This window comes from Pongo pygmaeus, chromosome 21 (genome assembly GCF_028885625.2).
Source record: "Pongo pygmaeus isolate AG05252 chromosome 21, NHGRI_mPonPyg2-v2.0_pri, whole genome shotgun sequence".
NCBI classification, from domain to species: Eukaryota; Metazoa; Chordata; class Mammalia; order Primates; family Hominidae; genus Pongo; species Pongo pygmaeus.
In genome coordinates, this window is record NC_072394.2 from 40,212,699 (window position 1) to 40,232,210 (window position 19,512).

The window sequence follows — 19,512 nt, forward strand, 5'->3', positions numbered from 1 at the left end:
TGTCTAATGCCAGGTCCGTGTTTTTTTTTCCTTTTTTAAAATTTGATATTTCTACAAAATTAATTTTAATTCAGTGTAAGGTTTTTAAATGCCACAACAGTGGACAGAGTTCAGATCTAAGTCACCCGTGTTTGTTCTCTTGCTTAATTCTGTGTCTTCCCTATAGCAGGTGTCTAATAAGTATCTATTGAAAGGAAGAAAAACTCCCCCCAACTTGAAAACAGGAGCTTACAAAATTGAATAAAGGACAAAAGGCGTTAGATCCACAGAAAGGCCATGGCTCTAGTGACCTACTGTCTTTTGGCTTCTTTCAGTTAAGTGTCTTGTTTTAAACAAGAACCATGGCCCTTGCAAAGTTAATGTATAAGTTGGTGTGGCTTAAATCTTTTAAAATATAATAGCAGTACTTGGAACTTACATAATTTGAGTGGGAAATTTTATTCGCAAATCCTTGATTTTGATAGAGATGCTTACTCCTTGGCTTTTCACCTTCATGTTTTGATTTTTGTTAATATGAAACCATTTTTCTTAAAGTGAAACATACCACAGGTTGCATTTAGGCCCTGACTATTATGCTGAATTTCTTGAAACAAGGCTTCAAGCTTGCCCAGGGAGCATACCTTACATTTAGCACATGTAAGACCTTGCATTTATAGATCTTTTAACCTAAGATGGTCATACTTGGTCGACCTCCTGAAACCCTGTAGGCTGCACTTAGCTTGATGAGGAAGACGTGCACAGAAAACTGAAATGATGCTGAATATTGCTTGATTAGGTACAACTCTTCCTCTTTAAGTATAAAACCAATGTCTAAGCAGATCTGTGAATGGCGCTAAGGTGACGGAAGTGTTAGTTCCAAGATAAACACTTCCCTTGTCTTTTCCAAGTACAGAAATTCTTTGTCATTTCAGAAACACAGATAGGTAGCAAAGGTTGCTGCTGATTAATAGTCATTGTTTATGTGCCTGCATTTTAAGGATCATGGGCACCATAAATAAAATCACTGAGACTCGCTCCTCTCTATGCACCTTTATCCAAGGGGCAGTGATAATGGTGATATATTTAAGTCTCACTGCCGAAGCAACAGTGAGGACAGCCGTGAAAGATAGTCTGTGCAGTAGATGTGTCCCCTCTGAAACTCCCAAATAGCAGAGCATGCAGTGGGGAAAGAATTGTGGGTAGTAATTTGGGTGTTAAAATATTAACACATTTTTGCATATTTAATGTGGTTTCCTTTTTAAATAGTAGGCAGATTATGGCATGCAAGCAGATAGGTTTATGATTTCAAATTAAATTTTAAGCATTAAAAAAATCCAGAAGGAACTACTTTGTGATGAATACATTCAGTTAATCAAGAATTGCTTTCTTCTCTGCTCATATATTAACTAATTTATAGCCTAATTTCATGATTGTAACTTGTGAATTAAGCTTCATGGTGAGTTTTAATCTTAAAAGCTCAAAACTCTCATTCATCTAGTTCACATTTGAGTACTATGGGCTAGACATATAATCTCTGGACTCAAAATGGGAAATCTTGGAAGTCTTCACTGAGGAGGTAACCTTAATACCCGGGCATTAAGAGTGTGAGAGCCATTGTTTCAATCTGTCACTTTACTTGGTTCTGGTCTCTTAAGAGCAGAGGCAGACGTTTTTACCCTTAACTGCCTTTTCCTTTTCTAACTTCTGCTTCTGTCTAACTCAGATCGTAGTACTCGTGAAAAATTTGTCCTGGGGAAGGAAGCAAGACCCCTTAACATTTTTCTCATTTCTCCTATTTCCCCATAGGCAAAGATGCCTTTCGATGCCAACAAACTGTATTGCAGTGAAGTGCTGGCCATATTGCTCCAGGACAATGATGGTGAGGTGCCCTCTCAGTATTGATATTCTGTTAGGATAGGAGCCAGGCTTGTTTCAGATCATGACAGCAAGCTTTCTTGCCTTTGGCATCCCCTTGCTCTCCCTCTCGCTCCCTGTGCTGGTTTTGTACTCTGTCAAGCTGTATTGATTTTGTTTGCTGATGTATCAGTGTTAGACGGCTGTAAAATCTGACTGTTAGTTTCATTTTTTTTCTTCCTCTATTTTTTTCCCCTTTTAGAAAACAGGGAATTGCTTGGGGAGCTGGATGGAATCGATGTGCTTCTTCAGCAGTTATCCGTGAGTAATTCTTATGCTTCCTGTCTGCTGTAAGATACATGGTCTGCTTTGAATGGGAGGTGGAGCTGGAAGCTGTGGGAAGGAATAAGCCATGTGCTGCAAGCCATATGGAGCATGTTGGCAGGTTTGAGGGTTATATGGAGGGACATGGTTTGCCTCCTTTTCTTAGTCATTTGCTTTTTATGACCAGACATCACTGTGTATCAGATCTGAACTTTATTCATCTTCTGATATGATATTGTCAACTCAAAAAAGATGTGCCTCATGCTTAAGTGTGTGTGTTCTGGGCCAAGCATACCAAATTATTTTCATTTGACCCACTCCCAAGATTATTCACCAACCTTCCTTTCAATCTGCCGTGAAAATGGAGTACGTTCGTTTAGGATCTGAATAAGCTCAAGGAGTACGAGTTCCACTGCAGTGGGGTGGGGGTCAAGGGGAGGATAGGGGAGGATGTGCTGAAGGCTGGAGTGAGAACTTGGAAACTGCCATCTTCTCACCGTAAGAAATGTAAATCCAGTTGAAATGTTATTCTGCTGGCATTCTGAAAATACTGTTAAGATTTCCTCTTACAAGTTTTAGCTGTGTTATTCTAAAAACAGGACTGAAAATAGATCATTTGGATAAAATCTTAAGAGTGTTGGGAGAGTCTGAGATGTCAGTTTGCATACAGCTTCCATCTTGGTGCCAGCAGCCTGAGTGTCTTGGCCTCCACCCCAAAAATAGAGCTTTGAAATGTGAATCTGTTTCCAGTTCTGGGGAGGTGCTTAGTCCTTTTCCTGTGAGATTATTGATCTTCTTGTAGTAGACTGTATGGGTATGCATATACAGTTTAAAGGCTTCTCTTAACATGCCTTACATCTCTGGCAAAAAGAAAACTAATGCTGTAAGCCCTTCCCATGAATTAAAGCCCCAGCTCCCCTGTGAGGGAATTCAGTAGCCTTGATTGTCAGGAAATGCTTCCTTATATTGAGCCACGATTCACCCCTCTGGATTGTGGTTGCTTTTAGAAGGGAAAGAAATGAGATATGGTTGGGTTGGGCAAGTGGAGGGCTTTGAGGGGAGTTGGCAAAGTTGTTTCTCATCCTGGATAATGATTTCAGGGGTGTTCACTTCATTCATTTAGTTTTATATGTCCTTTATGGAGTTTTTCTGTATCTGTGTTATATTTCACAATAAAAAGGTTTTGTTTTTTGTTGGGTTTTGGTTTTTAAAAAAATCTGCTTGCCTGGAACTGTCAATTACTGATGGACCCAGTGGTCAGTTGGGTGTTTTGGCTTTTTTTTTTTTTTTTTTGCATTTATTTAATATATGTGAATTATTTAGTTTCTCTAAAATGGAAACTGATGAGAATTTTGTTTGGTGAACTTCTGTTTCCTCAGTCGTAGAGTTATGACCCACAGGTTTTAGGAATTGTTGGATGGAGGCTCATGAAAAGACATTCTCTTATAGCTCAGTGCTTTGTGCTGTTTTTGCTTGACAGGTGTTTAAAAGACACAATCCCAGCACAGCTGAGGAGCAGGAGATGATGGAGAATCTGTTTGATTCCCTCTGCTCCTGTCTAATGCTTAGTTCCAATCGTGAGCGCTTCCTGAAGGGCGAGGGTCTTCAGCTGATGAATCTCATGCTCAGGTATGTTTTGAATGCCCTAGTTCTCCCACCTTTTTTGCCTGACTTTTCACTGTTAGCCTGAATTCAAGAGCATGTAGCTATGGTCATTTATTCTGTTGGGTTTCCTAGACTTTACCCTGAAGAGTAAAGTCTTCAGGCATGGGGATGTGTTTGTGTAGGTATGTGGTCTTTCCTAAAGTTAGAGTAGATGAATAAAAAGTATATTGTGTTCTGTATGTGCCCTATTGTGGTGGTTGCTAATATGTCCACTCCATTGAAGGACATTGGTGTTTTTCCTCTCCTTCCCATAGTGTGTTAGTTTTGGGGAAATCTAGCCATTACTTCTAAACTTGGACTAATTTTCTGTATATATCACATGGACCTATCTATGCCATATGTTTTTCTGTATTTTTATTGAAAGCAGTATATCATTCGTATTTTTCATTCCTCATTCAGTAATGAGTTGTACATGTGCTGTATGCCTAGCTTAGGAAATATGAAAATGTGCAAGACAGTTCTAAAAACTTTTATTTATAGTACTTTCCTTATGTGTCTTATTATTTATACTCTAATTCCTGAAAGTGGATCTTACATTAGTTTCACAGTTATTTTATAGAATCCTAAAGTTAGAAGCAAAAAGGGGAGAGGAAGCTTATGTTGATAACTCTTGAGACCCTGTCTAGGAAGGGGAGTAGAGAAGTGTGTGGGGGAAGGCTGAGGGGATAACTAGAGTGTGGTATAGGGTCAAGGGACTTTAAAAAAAAAATCGAGCATGTTTATGTAGTTGGAAGATTCTAGTCATTATGAAATTGTGCCCTACAGAAGGAGCAAGCTGAGATTTAAAAAAAAAACAAGAAAAAAAGAAATGGAGCCAGAGTCTGCTGTCTTAAAACTTCAAGTATACTGAAAGTTCTGTTGAACTAAGATAATTCTTTGGAAAGGTTTTTCATAAATGTGATATACATTTGTTAAATAGAATTGAGAATACTAATGTACAAAACTGCTGTTAAAACATTGACAAGGTACTATGTTAAATGCTGGGCATACACAGAAATACCTGAGACAGAATTTCTATCTCCACAAAGTTAGGAAAACAGTTCTGTGAGCTAAACACAGCCTGTCTTTGGGTATGTATTTTCTTCTAGTCTTTTTTTCTGTAATTTTTAACAACTTTTTAAGCCTGCCACACATACGATTTTCTATATTGCTACATTTCAAACATAACATGCTGTTTCCCATGCTGTGAATAATCTTCATGAGAGTTTTCAGTAACTGCATCATGGCCTCTAAGGGACTGTAGCTTACTTAGTATTCTTCTGTTGTTGGCATTGAGGATATTTCCAATGTTTTGCCGTTATAACAAATTCTACAGTGACCATTTTTGTGTTTAAAATGATGTTATGATTATCCAGGTACAGTAAGTCCTCACTTAACATCATCAGTAACATTCTTGGAAACCACAACTTTAAGCGAAATGATGTATAATGAAACCAGTTTTTCTGATCATTGTTATAACGGTGTTATTGGAGGATCTGACCTGCTATATCCCGTTTTACTTAAAGTTGCCATTTCCAAGTCTATCTGTGATGTTAAGTGATGGCTTACTGTGTATATTTCTAAAATATCTTTAAAAGGCTTCTGGAGGGCTGGAGGCACAGTAGACCTCTTCATTTGTCCAGTGCATACCAGACCTTGCATTGACCAAAAGTCTTCCTTTGAGGAATTGCTTTTAAAAACAATTTTTTTTTTAAAGTGCAGAGAGGAGCATGAGAAATTACTTAGAGGCCTTTTGTGTTTAGCTGATTTTTGCTAGCTTTACTCTCTTGAGTCTTTTGTTTATCTCCCTTACCCTTCTAATTGCTTGTCCTTTTGTTGAAATGACCCACCTTCTCTCAAGTACATAGCATAAATAGAAGATGCATTTGGCTTCTTGGGTCTTCTAACCTTAACATAATGTTCTGAAGGGACTTTTCCTTAAGCTTCTTAAAGGTCTGAATTGCCAGTGTCTTTGGATGGCTGAGTGCAAATATGAAGTGATAACATTTCTGCAGCATATGGCTTGGTATTGCATAGCAGTGGGGAGCTGAATAAATAACCAGAAATATGGATTATTCAAACAGGAATGCTGAGATTCAGGGAGGCTAATTAAAGGAGAGCTCCAAAAAACTTAGAAACTGTACCTCTCTAGATCTCCTAACTTTTCATTTTTGAATGCTGAAGTTGCTGTTACATTCATTCTTTTGCATTAATTAACTATATTAGCAGATTCAGCATTTCCTTTTTTCTCTTTCCCATACTCTTTGTTCTGTGTTATTTTTCTTCAGACTCCCAAATGGAAAGCTTAATTGGGATGGAATTTTTTTTCCATTCTATAGTCATCCTTTGTGATCTTCTAGTAAGAGCTGCCAGGTGGTTCTTTGTCTAGAGAGAGCCTATTCAAGACTATGAAGCTGTAACACTAGAAGTTCAGGAAAGTTTCTGTGGTTCCATTGCCCCTAAATACAAATCTTTACTTTGACTCAGTCATTCATCAGACAGTTGTGAAATGCCCATGTGGAGAGGTGGCAGTATGGAGCAGGGTGGAAGAATGGGCCTGGGACTTGTAAGTGCGGGTTTGGAACATGCTCTTTTACTTACTAGCTCTGGATATTTGGTGAGTTACTTTAACCTTTGTGACCTTCTCACTCTCAGTTTTTCATCTGAAAACCGGCACTAATAATACCAAATTTACAGGGATTTTGACAGAATTAAACTATATAAAGTATCTGGGAGAATTCTACAGTTGTAAAACACTGCTAAGGTACTATGTTAACTTTCTATGTTAAGTGCTAGGTTTATACAGAGATGAACAAAACAGGGTTCCTGCCCCCAAGAAGCTCAAAGGCTAGTGAGGGATGCACACATTAAATAACTATAATATAATTTAATATGGTGACGCTTCAGGAACACAGTTACTTTTGCATGTATATACTCAGTGAATTTTCTTTCCTTTCTGATTATTGGTGAAGAAAGATCACAAACAAGATACTCATTGATACATACTCCCTCCTTCCTACATATGCCCTCCTTCCCACACATATGTGCACACACACACAAGCATATATTCACTACCAATTTAATATTTTTATCTACTTTATTGAGGCATAATTTCTATACAACAAAATATACGCATTTTAAGTGTACAGTTTTGACAGATGTTTCCACCACCACAGTGAAGATGTAGAACAGCACTATCCAGTCGAAATGTAATGTGAGATAGGTAATTTTACATTTTGTAGTAGCTACCACATTTAAAGGGTTAAAAGAAACAAAAATAATTTTAATAATATATTTTATTTAACACAGTAAGTCAAAAATTATTTCAACATGTAATCAATATGACAAAATTATTAGTAAGCCATTTCACATTCATTTTTTTGAGACTAAGTTTTCAAAATCCAGTGAACATTTTACATTTACATCCCAATTCAGATGCTAAATTTTCATCAGAATACTTGATTTGTACTTAGATTTCATAAAATTTAGAGTTGAAAACATAGATTCTCATACTTAAAATACTTAATACTAAATACTTATACTAAATACTCATACTAATACTCATACTAAAAATACTTAAACATTTTCCAGTAAGTCCAGTATCAATTTTTAAATTTTAAACTTAAATTTATTTAAATTGTATTTAAAATTTACTTTCTCAGTTACAATAGCCACATTTCAGATGCTCAGTAGCTACACAGTGTCTTCCATATAGGATGATATATATACAGATCCTTTTTTTATCACTCCCAAAAGTTCCCTTGCATGCCGCCAGGCCCGGTTAATTTTTAAAAAATATTTTTGTCAGAGACGGGATTTCACCGTGTTGCCCAGGCTGATCTTGAACTCCTGAGCTCAAGCTATCCACCTTTCTTGGCCTCCCAAAGTGCTGGAATTACATGTGTGAGCCATTGCACCTGGCCAAATGCCTCCTTTTTCATTTCCATTTTTATTTATTTGATCTTCTCTCTTTTTTTCTTAGTCTGGCTAAAGGTTTATTGATTTTGTTCATCTTTTGAAACCTAACTTTTCATTTTGTTGATCTTTTGTATCTTTTTTTGTTTGTTTGTTTCATTTATTTCTGCTCTGATCTTTATTATTTCTCTTCGTCTACTAATTATGGGTTTGGTTTGCTCTTTTCTAATTCTTTAAGATGTATTGTTAGGTTGTTTATCTGAAGTTTTTCTACTTTTTTGTTGTAGGTGCTTATTGCTATAAACTTTCCTCTTAATACTGCTCTTGCTCTATCCCATAAATTTTGGTATGTTGTGTTTCCATTTTCATTTGCTTCAGACTGTTTTAATTTCTTTCTTAATTTCTTCATTGACCCACTGGTTATTCAAGAGCATATTGTTTAATTTCTATGTTTGAATAGTTTCTGGAATTCCTCTTGTTATTGATTTCTAGTTTTTTTCCATTGTGGTCAGAGAAGATACTTGATAGAATTTCAATTTTCTTGAATTTTTAAAGAATTATTTTGTGGCCTAACATATGAACTATTCTTGAGAATGACCCATGTGCTAAGGAGAAGAATGTGTATTCTGCAGCTTTTGGATGGTATGGTTTGTCAATATCTATTAAGTCCATTTAGTCTGTAGTACAGATGAAGTTTGATGTTTGTTGATTTTCTGTCTGGATGTTTGATCCAGTGCTGAAAGTGGGGTGTTGAAGTCTCCAGCTTTTATTTTATTGGGATCTATCTCTCCCTTTAGCTCTAATAATATTTGCTTTATCTATCTGGGTGCTCCAGTGTTGGGTGCATATATATTTACAATTGTTATATTGTTTTGCTGAATGGGCCTCTTTACCATTATATAATGACCTTCTTTGTCTCTTTGTCTAATTTTTGTCTTGCTATCTATTTTGTCTGATTTAAGTCCAGTTCCTCTTGCTTTTCTTTGGTTTTCATTTGCATAGAATATCTTTTTCCATCCTTTTATTTTCAGCGTATATGTGTCTTTATAGGTGAAGTGTGTTTCTTGTAGGCAATGGATTGTTGAGTCCCATTTTTTTAATCCATTCAGCCACTCTATATCTTGTGATTGGAGAGTTTCGTCCATTTATATTCCATATTATTATTGATAAGTAAGGACTTACTCCTGCCATTTTGTTATTTGTTTTCTGGTTGTTTTGTGGTCTTTCCTTCTCTTCGTGAAGGTGATTTTCTCATATGGTATGTTTTAATTTCTTGCATTTTATTGTTTGTGTATCTGTTGCAAGTCTCTTGACTTGACATTACCATGAGACTTGCAAATACTATTTAATAACCCATTATTTTAAACTGATGACAGGCTTAACACTGATTGCAGAAACAAACTGACAACAAAGAGAAAACGAATAAAAGCTCTACACTTTAACTTCACCCCTCCACTTTTTAACTTTCTGTTGTTTCTGTTTATATCTTATTATATGGTCTATGTCTTGAAAAGTTGTTGTAATTGTTTTAATAGGTTCTTCTTTTAGTCTTTCTGCTCAAGGTATGCGTAGTTTATACACCACAATTACAGTGTTATAATATTCTGTGTTTTTCTGTGTACTTATGGTTACCAGTGAGTTTTGTACCTTCAGATGATTTCTTATTGCTCATTGGCATCCTTCTCTTTCAGATTGAAAAACTACCTTTAGCATTTCTTGTAGGATGGGTCTGATATTGATGAAATCCCTCAGCTTTTGTTTGGGAAAGTCTTTATTTCTCCCTCATGTTTGAAGGATATTTTCACTGGGTATACTATTCTAGGGTAAAATATAGTTCCTTCAACACTTTAAATATGTTATGCCACTCTTCCCCTTTAAATATGTCATGCCACTCTTCCCTGGCCTATAAGGTTTCCACTGAGAAGTCTGCTGCCAGACATATTGGAACTCCATTGTATATATTATTTCTCTTCTCTTGCTGCTTTTAGGATCCTTTGTTTGTCCTTGACATTTGGGAGTTTGGTTATTAAATGCCTTGAAGTAGTCTTCTTTGGGTTAAATCTGCTTGGTGGGGTTCTGTAGCCTTTTGTTCTTGAATATTGATATCTTTCTCTAAGTTTGGGAAGTTCTCTCTGATTATCCCTTGGAGTAGACTTTCTACCCCAATATCTCTAGCTCCTCTTTAAAGCCAATAACTATTTGATTTGCTCTTTTGAGGCTATTGTCTGGATCTTGTAAATGTGCTTCATTCTTTCTTATTCTTTTTTTCTTTTTTCTTTGACTGTATTTTCAAATAGCCTGTCTTCAAGCTTACTAATTCTTTCTTCTCCTTTGTCAATTCTGCTGTTAAGAGACTCTGATGCATTCTTCAGTATGTTGCATTTTTCTGCTTGATTCTTTTTAACTATTTCAGTATCCGTAAAATTTAATAGGATTCTGCGTTCCTTCTGTGTTATCTCAAATTTCATAAAGCTTCCTCAAAACAGCTATTTTGAATTTTTTATCTGAAAGCTCACATATCTTTGTCTCGCTGGCATTGTTCACTGGTCTCTTATTTAGTTCATTTGGTGAGGTCATGTTTTCTTGGACGGTCTTGATGCTTATGGATCTTTGTCAGTGTCTGGGCATTGAAGAGTTAGATATTTATTATAGTCTTTGCAGTCTGGGCTTGTTTGTATTCATCCTTCTTGGGAAGGCTTTCCAGGTATTTAGAGAGTCTTGGGTGTTGTGATTTAAGTCTTTGGTCACTGCAGCTGTGTCTGCATTAGGGGACACCCCAAGCTCAGTAACGCTCTGGCTCTTGTAGACTTGCAGAGGTACCACCTTGGTGGTGTTGGGTAAAATCAAAGAGAATTCCCTGGATTACTGGGCAGAAACTCTTGTTCTCTTCTCTGACTTTTCGCCAAACACATGGAGTCTCTCTCTCTCTCTCTATGCTGAGCTGCCTGGTGCTAGGGGAGGGGTGACACAAGCAAGCACCACTGTGGCCACCACTGGGACTGTGCTGGGTCATTCCTGAAGCCAGCACAACACTTGGTTTCACCCAAGGCTCACATTCACCACTGCCTGGCTGCTGCCTGTGTTCATTCATGGCCCAAAGGCTCTACAGTCAACAGGTGGCAAGTCCAGCCAGGCTTGTGTTCTTCCCTTCAGGACAGCAAGTTCCCCCCAGCCCTGGGCAGCTCTAGAGATGCCATCTGAGAGCCAGAGCCTGGAGTTGGGAACCTTAGAAATCTACCTGATGCTTTACTGTATTGCGACTGAGCTGGCGCCAATTGGATTTGTTTTTTTGGAGGGCATCTTTTTTTAGAGAACCAACTCTTGATTTTGATATAAATATGCATGTGTGTGTGTACATATATATATATGCATATATGTGTGATATAAATATGCATATATGTGTGCATATATATATATATTTTTTGTGTGTGTGTGTGGTCTACAATCCTTATAGCATTTTGTATATTTGTGTACCTTTCCCCCGCCTTTAATTCTTTTTTTCTACTTTTTTATTTATTCTGTTGACCTTTTTCCAAGTTTGTGAGTTAAATGCTTCATGCTTTAAAAAATAATTCTCTTATTTAAAAATAAAAACATTTCAGGTTAAAAAATTTCCTGTTAGTATTGCTTAGTTTTATTCTCTATTCCCAAGTGATTAAGTCTTATTTTCTTATTACATTAACAGAAAATAGAGGCTGTAAAATACATTTCTGAATTTGAGATTTTGTTTGTGGCCTTATACTTGGATAGTTTTTATAAATATTCCGTGAACATTTGAATAGAATTTGTGTTTCTAGGGTATAAAGTACTATAATTATAACATAAATCAACTTTGTAAACATATTGCGTTCTTTTCTGTCCTTTTTATCCCCTAATTTGTTTAGTCTCTAACTATGGTTGTGGATTTTTTTTTTTTCTGTTTCTTCTGATCCTTCCCATATCTTTAGCATTTTTTTTTTTTTAAGAGACAGGATTCCACTATATTGGCCAGGCCGAAGTGCAGTGGCTATTCACAGGAGGCAATCACAGTGCACTACAGCATTGAAGTCTTGGGATATGATGATCCTTCCAAGTAGCTGAGACTATAGGCACCTGCTGCCACACACCTTTACTTTTTAAGTCATTTTGTGTTACATGTAACTCTTGTTAAAGACACATAACTGTGTTTTTTAATCCAGTGTGAAAGTTTGTCTTTCAGTAGATGAATTTAACTATTTGATTTCATTGTAATTATGTTTAGCCCTTTTCCTGTTTGTTTTATGGTTTCCTTGGTTGTTTTATTGTTTTGTCTTATCTTTTTTTCACTTCCATTATTTTCCTTCTTCTTTGGAGATTTGGAAAATACTATTCTTTCTATTAGTGATTACCTTTAGTTTTTTAGAAATGTGGCTTTATTTCTTTGTCTATGAACGTTTGAAATTGTTTCTAGTCCCTTCAAGGTCTGGCCTCTGCCTCATCCTCCTACTGCCATCTTTCATTCTTTCCTTTCTGCACATTTACATTCCACTCTCTAAACCGAACTATTTTGGATCCCTTGACACATTTTGTTATTATTATTATTTTGATGACTCACTTTTGATGTTTAGGCTTAAACTTCTCTAAGCAGCCATTTTCTTCCATGTCACTTCCCCCACATCTGTCCTCACATCCCCACCCCTAAGTTTTGAAGGTTGGGTGCTAGCATCCTTTGCTGCCTCTGTCGGAGCACTTTCTGCGCCATGCATGGTAAGTTGTATGCCTGTGTCTTCAATTGTACTGTAATACTTTTTAGAGTAGAGACAGAGTCTTCTTCCTCTTTGTATCTCCAGTATCTAGCAAAAGATACACCTTTGGTTTTCTGTGTTTGGTTTCTTAATTTTCTAAATTAATGAGAAACATTGTGCTGTTTAGGATCATTGGCCCGAGGAATTTTTTGGCAAACCCTGTTCATAGACCCGAAGAAAGAGGAGTTAAAAAGCCTGTTGCCGAGAATTCAGTCTCTTGCCTGAGCATATTTAGTTCTGTTTTCCCTGTCAAATTTTTCGTGCATGGAAAGCACAAAACGGGCCATAGTGTGGTTGTAATCCTGACCTTGAGGCTCAGGGGAGGCTAGGAGTCCACTCGAGTCCTGGGCTCGCTGCCCTGTTTGGCCTGTGCCCATGCTGGGCTTCAGAACAGAAGCTGCGCAAGCTCCACAAATGAGCTTATTCTCCTTTGCCTTTCAACTCTCTTCTTCCGTTATCCTCCCAGGTATTTAGGGTTATATTAGGTTTTCAGTTCTTACCACCTGTCTTCTCAAGGTTCTAAGAAGTCCTTCATGCAGATTTGTAGTCTCTGAGCTTTCATTTCCAGGAGCTGTTTGTGAAGCACTAATACCTACTCGCCCTTACCTCACAGCCTTCTCTCCTCTAGTTTTCCCTGTCACCCAGGTGACTTTTCTCCATTCCTGTGTTCAGACTGTCTGGATTTCACAGTGCTTGACAGAATCAATAAGAAGAAAAGCTTTCTTGTTTTTCTGTCTTTGCCAAAGGACAGATGAAGACGTCTTGGAAAAGAAGAAAAGATTGTTGAGGTGATGTTTAAAAGTGGAACTCGTGCTGTGAAGAAAGCAACGGGTAGCCATCCTAGAGTACAAGAACCAAAAAAAGAAAAGGAATTTCTCATTTGCTCACATTAGTGTTTTGATAAATGAAAAGAGAAGATGAGGTAAGGGTGGAAGACGCAGAACCTCTCAAGCAGTGGACAACTGTGTACTGAAAGGCGGAGAGGACCAGAGTCTCTGATGTAGAAGGAAATGCTCCTTTGTGCATTGGGCAGCTCAGCCTCCTTCTTTCAGTTTGATAGTCAACAGTTAGGTTACAGTAAGGATGTTTGGATGGTCTTTGGCGAGCAGTAGAAGAATTAACATATGAACATGAACCAAGTGGTAGTTTTATAGTCTGTGATGTTTGAGAGTAAAATAAAATTCAGAAAAGTTACAATTTATTGTGCTATTTGACAAAGTGATCAGATTCAGAGGTTCCAATCCACAAAAATAAGACAAAATTATACTTACCTGGGGTGGCCATTTTAGAAGTAGTCAGGAAATGAGGATGGAACTGTAACAGTGCCCTCATTGTCCATGGAGGGAAACTGGTTTGCCACTTCCGTTTCTTCGTTACGGATACCTCTCTTTGGTAAGATGGTTGCTACAAATAGAAGATTCCAATATATCAGGTTTAATTATAGCCTGCACTCTAAATCATTTGCTTCTTGCCACCACAAAGCACTTTTTAACAGTATGTCCTTGTATCAGAATACTTCAGTGTTCTGTAGGGAGCAACAGAGCCAGTGGGAGACAAAAGAATTATATTGTCAGTTTCCTTGAAAATGTTGACATGAAGGTTATTACTTCTGCTGTAAAACCCTGTTCCAGTTAGAAAGAGAAGAGACCACTGTGATCCCAGGGGATGTGTACAAATGCAGCTTTGGGTTATGTAGCATAAATACAGTGAACCCATCTTGGTTATTAACTGTAAAGGCAAAAAGAGAAATAGGAGGATACACAGCCACATCTGTTCCAGGAACCACCAGTTTTTTGTTGTTGTTGTTGTTGTTGTTGTTGTTCTACGGTTTTCAATAAGATTTTCCTTACCCTAAAGAAAAATGATTCTGATAAAGAAAACAAATAAAATGGCAATGGTATAATATGTGCAGAGTAAGTTTTTGCCGGCCCAATTCTGTACTGTGAGCTTGTGGCAAAGCATATAGATAGGCCAGCCTGGGGAACTTTGGATTTTTATTCCCTTGTTCTTTTCCTTACTCTACTTTGCTTTTGTTCCTAATGAACATCTGAAGGTCCAAACAATATTGCATTTTATTCTTGTCATCCTTTACAGTTTTTCAAGAGCTAGAGTCTTTTCTTCTAACCTCCAGTCTCCCAGGATTCAAGTACTAAAGCAAAATTATAATGGAAATCTTTTAGAAGTCAGCTGTGCTTCTTGATGGGGCTGTATACAGGTTGTGTTCCAAGCTGCACACGCAGATCTTGCTTGTTTGTCTAACAAGGAGCATTCTCTTTCCTCTTCAAGCTTAATATTACCATTCTCCCTTAGATGGATAATGGTAGTTTGCACCTGTTCTCTAGGAACCAGAAAAATACTCCAAAACACAAAGTAATCCTTCCAACAGTCCTCCAGGCTGGCGTTACCTTTTAATAAATGGGAAAGTGCTGTGGCAAAGAAGGTAGATAAACTGAATCAAGATTACCTGGCAGGAAGTGGTGTAAGGCCTATCTGAGCCCTGCCATCAGACCTCATAGTTATTCATCATTCCAGTGTAGTTTAAATTGCACATATTTAAAGTATACAATGTGGCGAGTTTTGCAGTATGTATAGACCCATCATACCCCCTCTGCAAGCATGACAGTGAACATATTTGTCACACCCAAATGTTTCTTTGTGCCCCTTTGTAATCCTCTCCCCCTACCTCAGTGTCTTCAAGCAACCATTGATTTGCCTTCTGTCCATTATGTATTAGTTTGAATTTTCTAGAATTTTATGTAAATGGAGTCATACAGTATGTTCTTTTTTTGGTCTGACCTATTTCACTCACTGTAATTATTTTGAGATTCATCCATGTTGTGTATCAATGCTTAGTTCCTTTTTCACTGCTGAGTAGCATTCCATTATATGGATATATTGCAGTTTGTTTATTCACTTGTTGAAGGATATTTGGGTTTTCAGTTTTTTGCTCTTATGAATAATTCTGCAGTGAGCATTCATGTGCAGATCTTTGGGCAGACATTTTAAATTGCTCTTAGGTAAATACTTAGTTAAATTGCTGGGTCATATGTTAGGTATACAGTTAACTTTTTAAGGCACTGCCGTACTGTTTACAAAATGGTTATAGCATTTTAAAATTCCACAGCAGTGTGTGAGAGTTCCAGTTGCTCCACATGGAGCAGTATAGTCAGTCTTTTTTGTTTTAGCTATAGTTTTAATTTGCTTTTCCCTCATGACTAATGATGTCAGGTGTCTTTCATGTCCAAATTTGCCATCCATATATCTTTTTTGGTGGTATCTCTTCAAATCTTTTGCCCATTTTGGGGGTAAGGGGTTATTTGTCTTATTGAATTTTAATAGTTCTTTATATATTATATGATTTATATCAGAGTTTACCCCCTCACCCCCAGAATGCACAGCAGAAGGTGAGCGGCAGGTGAGTGAGCATTACTGCCTGAGCTCTGCCTCCTATAAGGTCAGCAGTGGCATTAGATTCTCATAGGAGTGCAAATCCCATTGTGAACTGCGCGTGCGAGGGATCTAAGTTGTGCACCCCTTATGAGAATCTAATGCCTTATAATCTGAGATGGAACAGTTTCATCCTCCTGACCCTGTGGAAAAACTGTCTTCCACTAAACTGGTCCCTGGTGCCAAAAAGGTTGGGGAACACTGATTTATAACATGTAAGACCTACACGTTTTACAGATATTTTCTCCCAGTTCATGTCTTGCTTTTCATAACACTCTTTTGAAAATTTTTCAGTTTTGATGAAGTATAATTTTTTATTTGTTCCAGTAGTCTTTTTCTATTGGTGTCATTGAAGACATTTATTCATTTTATCTGTTGTCAAACTTACTGGCAAAAAGATGTTCATAAATATTCTCTTATTATCCTTTTAAAATCAGTAGAATCTGTATTTGATCTGCTCTTTCTTATTTTTGATGTTGGTAATCTGTGCCTTTTTTTTCTGATCAGTGTGGCTAGAGGTTTATCGGTTTTATTGATCTCAAAATATCAGTTTTTGTTTTCATTGTTTTTCTGTTTCCGATTTCAGTGATTTCTGCCGTGGTCAGTATTTTTTTTTCCCTCTATTTCTCTCTGTGTGTTTGTGTGTGTATTTGTGTGTGTGTGTTTGAGATGGGTTCTCGCTACATTGCCCAGGCTGACCTCTAACTCCTGGGCTCAAAAGATCCTCCTGCCTCAGCCTCCTAAGTAGCTGGGACTATAGGAACGCACCATGATGCTGGGCTTTTAATCTTCATTATTTCTTTTCTTTACATTACTGGGTGTTTAATTTGCTATTCTTTTTCCTACAAACTGTTCCAAAATCTGGAACTTTTTGAACATCAACATGATCTTCAAAGGAAATGCTCGTTGGAGCATTTTGAATTTTAGATTTTCTGATTAGGGGTGCTCAACCAGTATAGTGCAAATATTGCAAAACTGGAAAAAAAATCAAAATTTGGAACACTACTTGTTCCAAGCATTTCGGATAAGGGATACTCAACCTGTAGGTGTTTACTGCTATAAATTTCCCTCTAATTGCTACTTTAGCTGTGTCATATAGATTTTGATATGCTGTATTTTTATCTTTATTCAGTTCAAAATACTAATTTCTCTTCTGATCCATCTTTGACCAATTAGTTATTTAGATGTATGTTGTTTAGTTTCCAAGTATTTGGGAATTTTCTGAGTATCTTTCTGTTACTGATTTCTACTTTCATACCATTCATTGTGGTCAGAGAACATACTTTGATTTGAACCTTTCAAAATCCATTAAGACTTGTTTTTGGCCCAGAATACATTCTTATGTTGCTAAATGTTGTATACTTGAATATGTATTCGCTGTTGTTGGGTGGAATGCTTTATAAATGTCAAACAGGTTAAGTTGCTGATCATGTTGTTCAAATCGTCTATATTCTTACAGATTTCCTGTCTTATTCTATCGATTATTGAGAGAAGACTATTGAAACCTCTGACTATAATTCTGGATATGTCTATTTTTCCTTTCAGTTCTATCAGCTTTTGCTTCATGTATTTTGAATTCTTTTAGCCACTTAAACTTTTAGGATTATATGTTCTTTTGTTTAATCGACCCTTTTTATTATTATGAAAATAACTTTCTTTATCCCTAGTAATGTTCTTTGATCTGAAATCTACTTTGTTTTATATTAACATAGCCACTACAGCTTTCTCTGAATTAATGCTAATGAATGGTATCTTTTACCTTCTGTTATGAACTAAACTGTGACCCTCTCCCCACCAAAATTCATTCGTTGAATTTGGAGATAGGGCCTTTAAGAAGGTAATTAAGGTTAAATGAGGCCATAAGAATGGGACCCTAATCCAAAAAGAGGCACCAGAAGTGCATGCACACACCTAGGGGGTAAAACCTTATAGGAGTGAACTTCTATTTCTCTCTCCAGGTTTTTATGCTTCTTTTGTCATACATTTTTATTTCAAAATGTTATTAGCCCTGTTATACATTGTTGTTATTTTTGTTTAAGTGGTCAAGTGGTCAGTTATCTTTTTTTTTTTTTTTTTTTTTTTTTTGAGACAGAGTCTCACTCTGTTGCCCAGGCTGGAGTGCAGTGGCGTGATCTCAGCTCACTGCAACCTCTACCTTCAGGGTTCAAGCGATTCTCCTGCCTCAGCCTCCCAAGTAGCTGGGACTACAGGCGTGCACCACCACACCCAGCTAATTTTTGTATTTTTAGTAGAGACAGGGTTTCACCATGTTGGCCAGGCTGGTCTTGAACTCGTGACCTTGTGATCCACCTGCCTTGGCCTCCCAAACTGCTGGGATTACAGGCATGAGCCACCACACCCGGCCAAATTGTCAATTATCTTTTTAAAAGAGATTTTTGAAAATGAAGAGAAAAAGTCTTTTATATTCACCCACTTATTTGCCATTTTCCTTGCTCTTCATTCCTTTGTGTAGATCCGGATTTCCATCCAGAGTCAGTTTCCTTCTGCCTAAATGACTTCCTTTAACATCTCTGGTAGTGCTGGTCTGTTGGTGATGACTTCTGTTAGCTGTGTATGACTGAAAAAATATTTGCCTTCATCTTTTTCTTTTCTTTTCTTTTGAGACACAGTCTTGCTCTGTCACCCAGGCTGGAGTGCAGTGGCACAATCTCAGCTCACTGCAACCTCCACCTCCCGGGTTCAAGCGATTCCTGGGCCTCAACCTCTTGAGTAGCTGGGATTACAGGCATGCACCACCACCCCTGGCTATTTGTTTTTGCTTTTTGTTTGTGTTTTTTTGAGATAGTCTCGCTCTGTCACTCAAGCTGGAGTGTGGTGGTGCGATCTTGGCTCACTACAACCTCTTCCTCCCAGGTTCAAGCGATTCTTCTACCTCAACTTCTTGAGTAGCTGGGATTACGGGTACCCACCACCACGCCTGGCTAATTTTTTTTTTTTTTTTTTTTTTGTACTTTAAGTAGAGACGGGGTCTCGCCATGTTGGCCAGGGCGGTCTTGAACTCCTGGCCTCAAGTGATCTTCCTGCCTCAGTCTCCCAAAGTGCTGGGATTACAGGCGTGAGCCACCATGCCTGACTGCCTTCATCTTTGAAATATATTTTCACCAGGTATAGCTTTCTAAGTTGATAGGGTTTTTCTGGGAGTTTTTTTTGTTTTTTTCCTTTCAATACTCTCAGTTGCTCCACTGGCATCTGGCTTTCTTGGTTTTCGATGAGAAGTCTCGCATCATTCATATATGTGTTACTCTATTTGTAATTTGTCCCTTTTTTCTGGCTGTTTTTAGGATGTTCTCTTTATCATTGATTTTGAGTTTATGATGTGCCTTGCTGTAGTTTTTTTCACGTCTCTGGTGTTTGAGGTTTGTTGAGCTTCTTGGGTTTCTGGGTTTATAGTTTTCATCACAGGTGGAAATTTTTCAGTTATAATTTTTTTTTTTTTTTTTTGAGACAAGGTCCCGCTCTGTTGCCTAGGCTGGCGTGCAGTGATGCAGTCTCAGCTCACTGAAGCCTCTGCCTCCTCCTCTACCTCTTGGGTGCAAATGATCCTCCCACCTCAGCCTTCCAAGTA

General features: G+C 37.5%; 1 protein-coding gene across 2 annotated transcripts in view; it reads left to right on the forward strand.

Annotated features, from left to right (window-relative positions):
* CTNNBL1 (catenin beta like 1) overlaps positions 1-19,512 on the forward strand; it is a 180,447-nt gene that overhangs the window by 82,963 nt on the left and 77,972 nt on the right. For both annotated transcript variants that reach the window (XM_054467725.2, XM_063659052.1), the window contains exons 8-10: positions 1,786-1,858; positions 2,096-2,154; positions 3,638-3,786. In XM_054467725.2, coding sequence (XP_054323700.1) covers positions 1,786-1,858; positions 2,096-2,154; positions 3,638-3,786 — 281 coding nt within the window. The remainder of the gene's footprint in view (positions 1-1,785; positions 1,859-2,095; positions 2,155-3,637; positions 3,787-19,512) is intronic.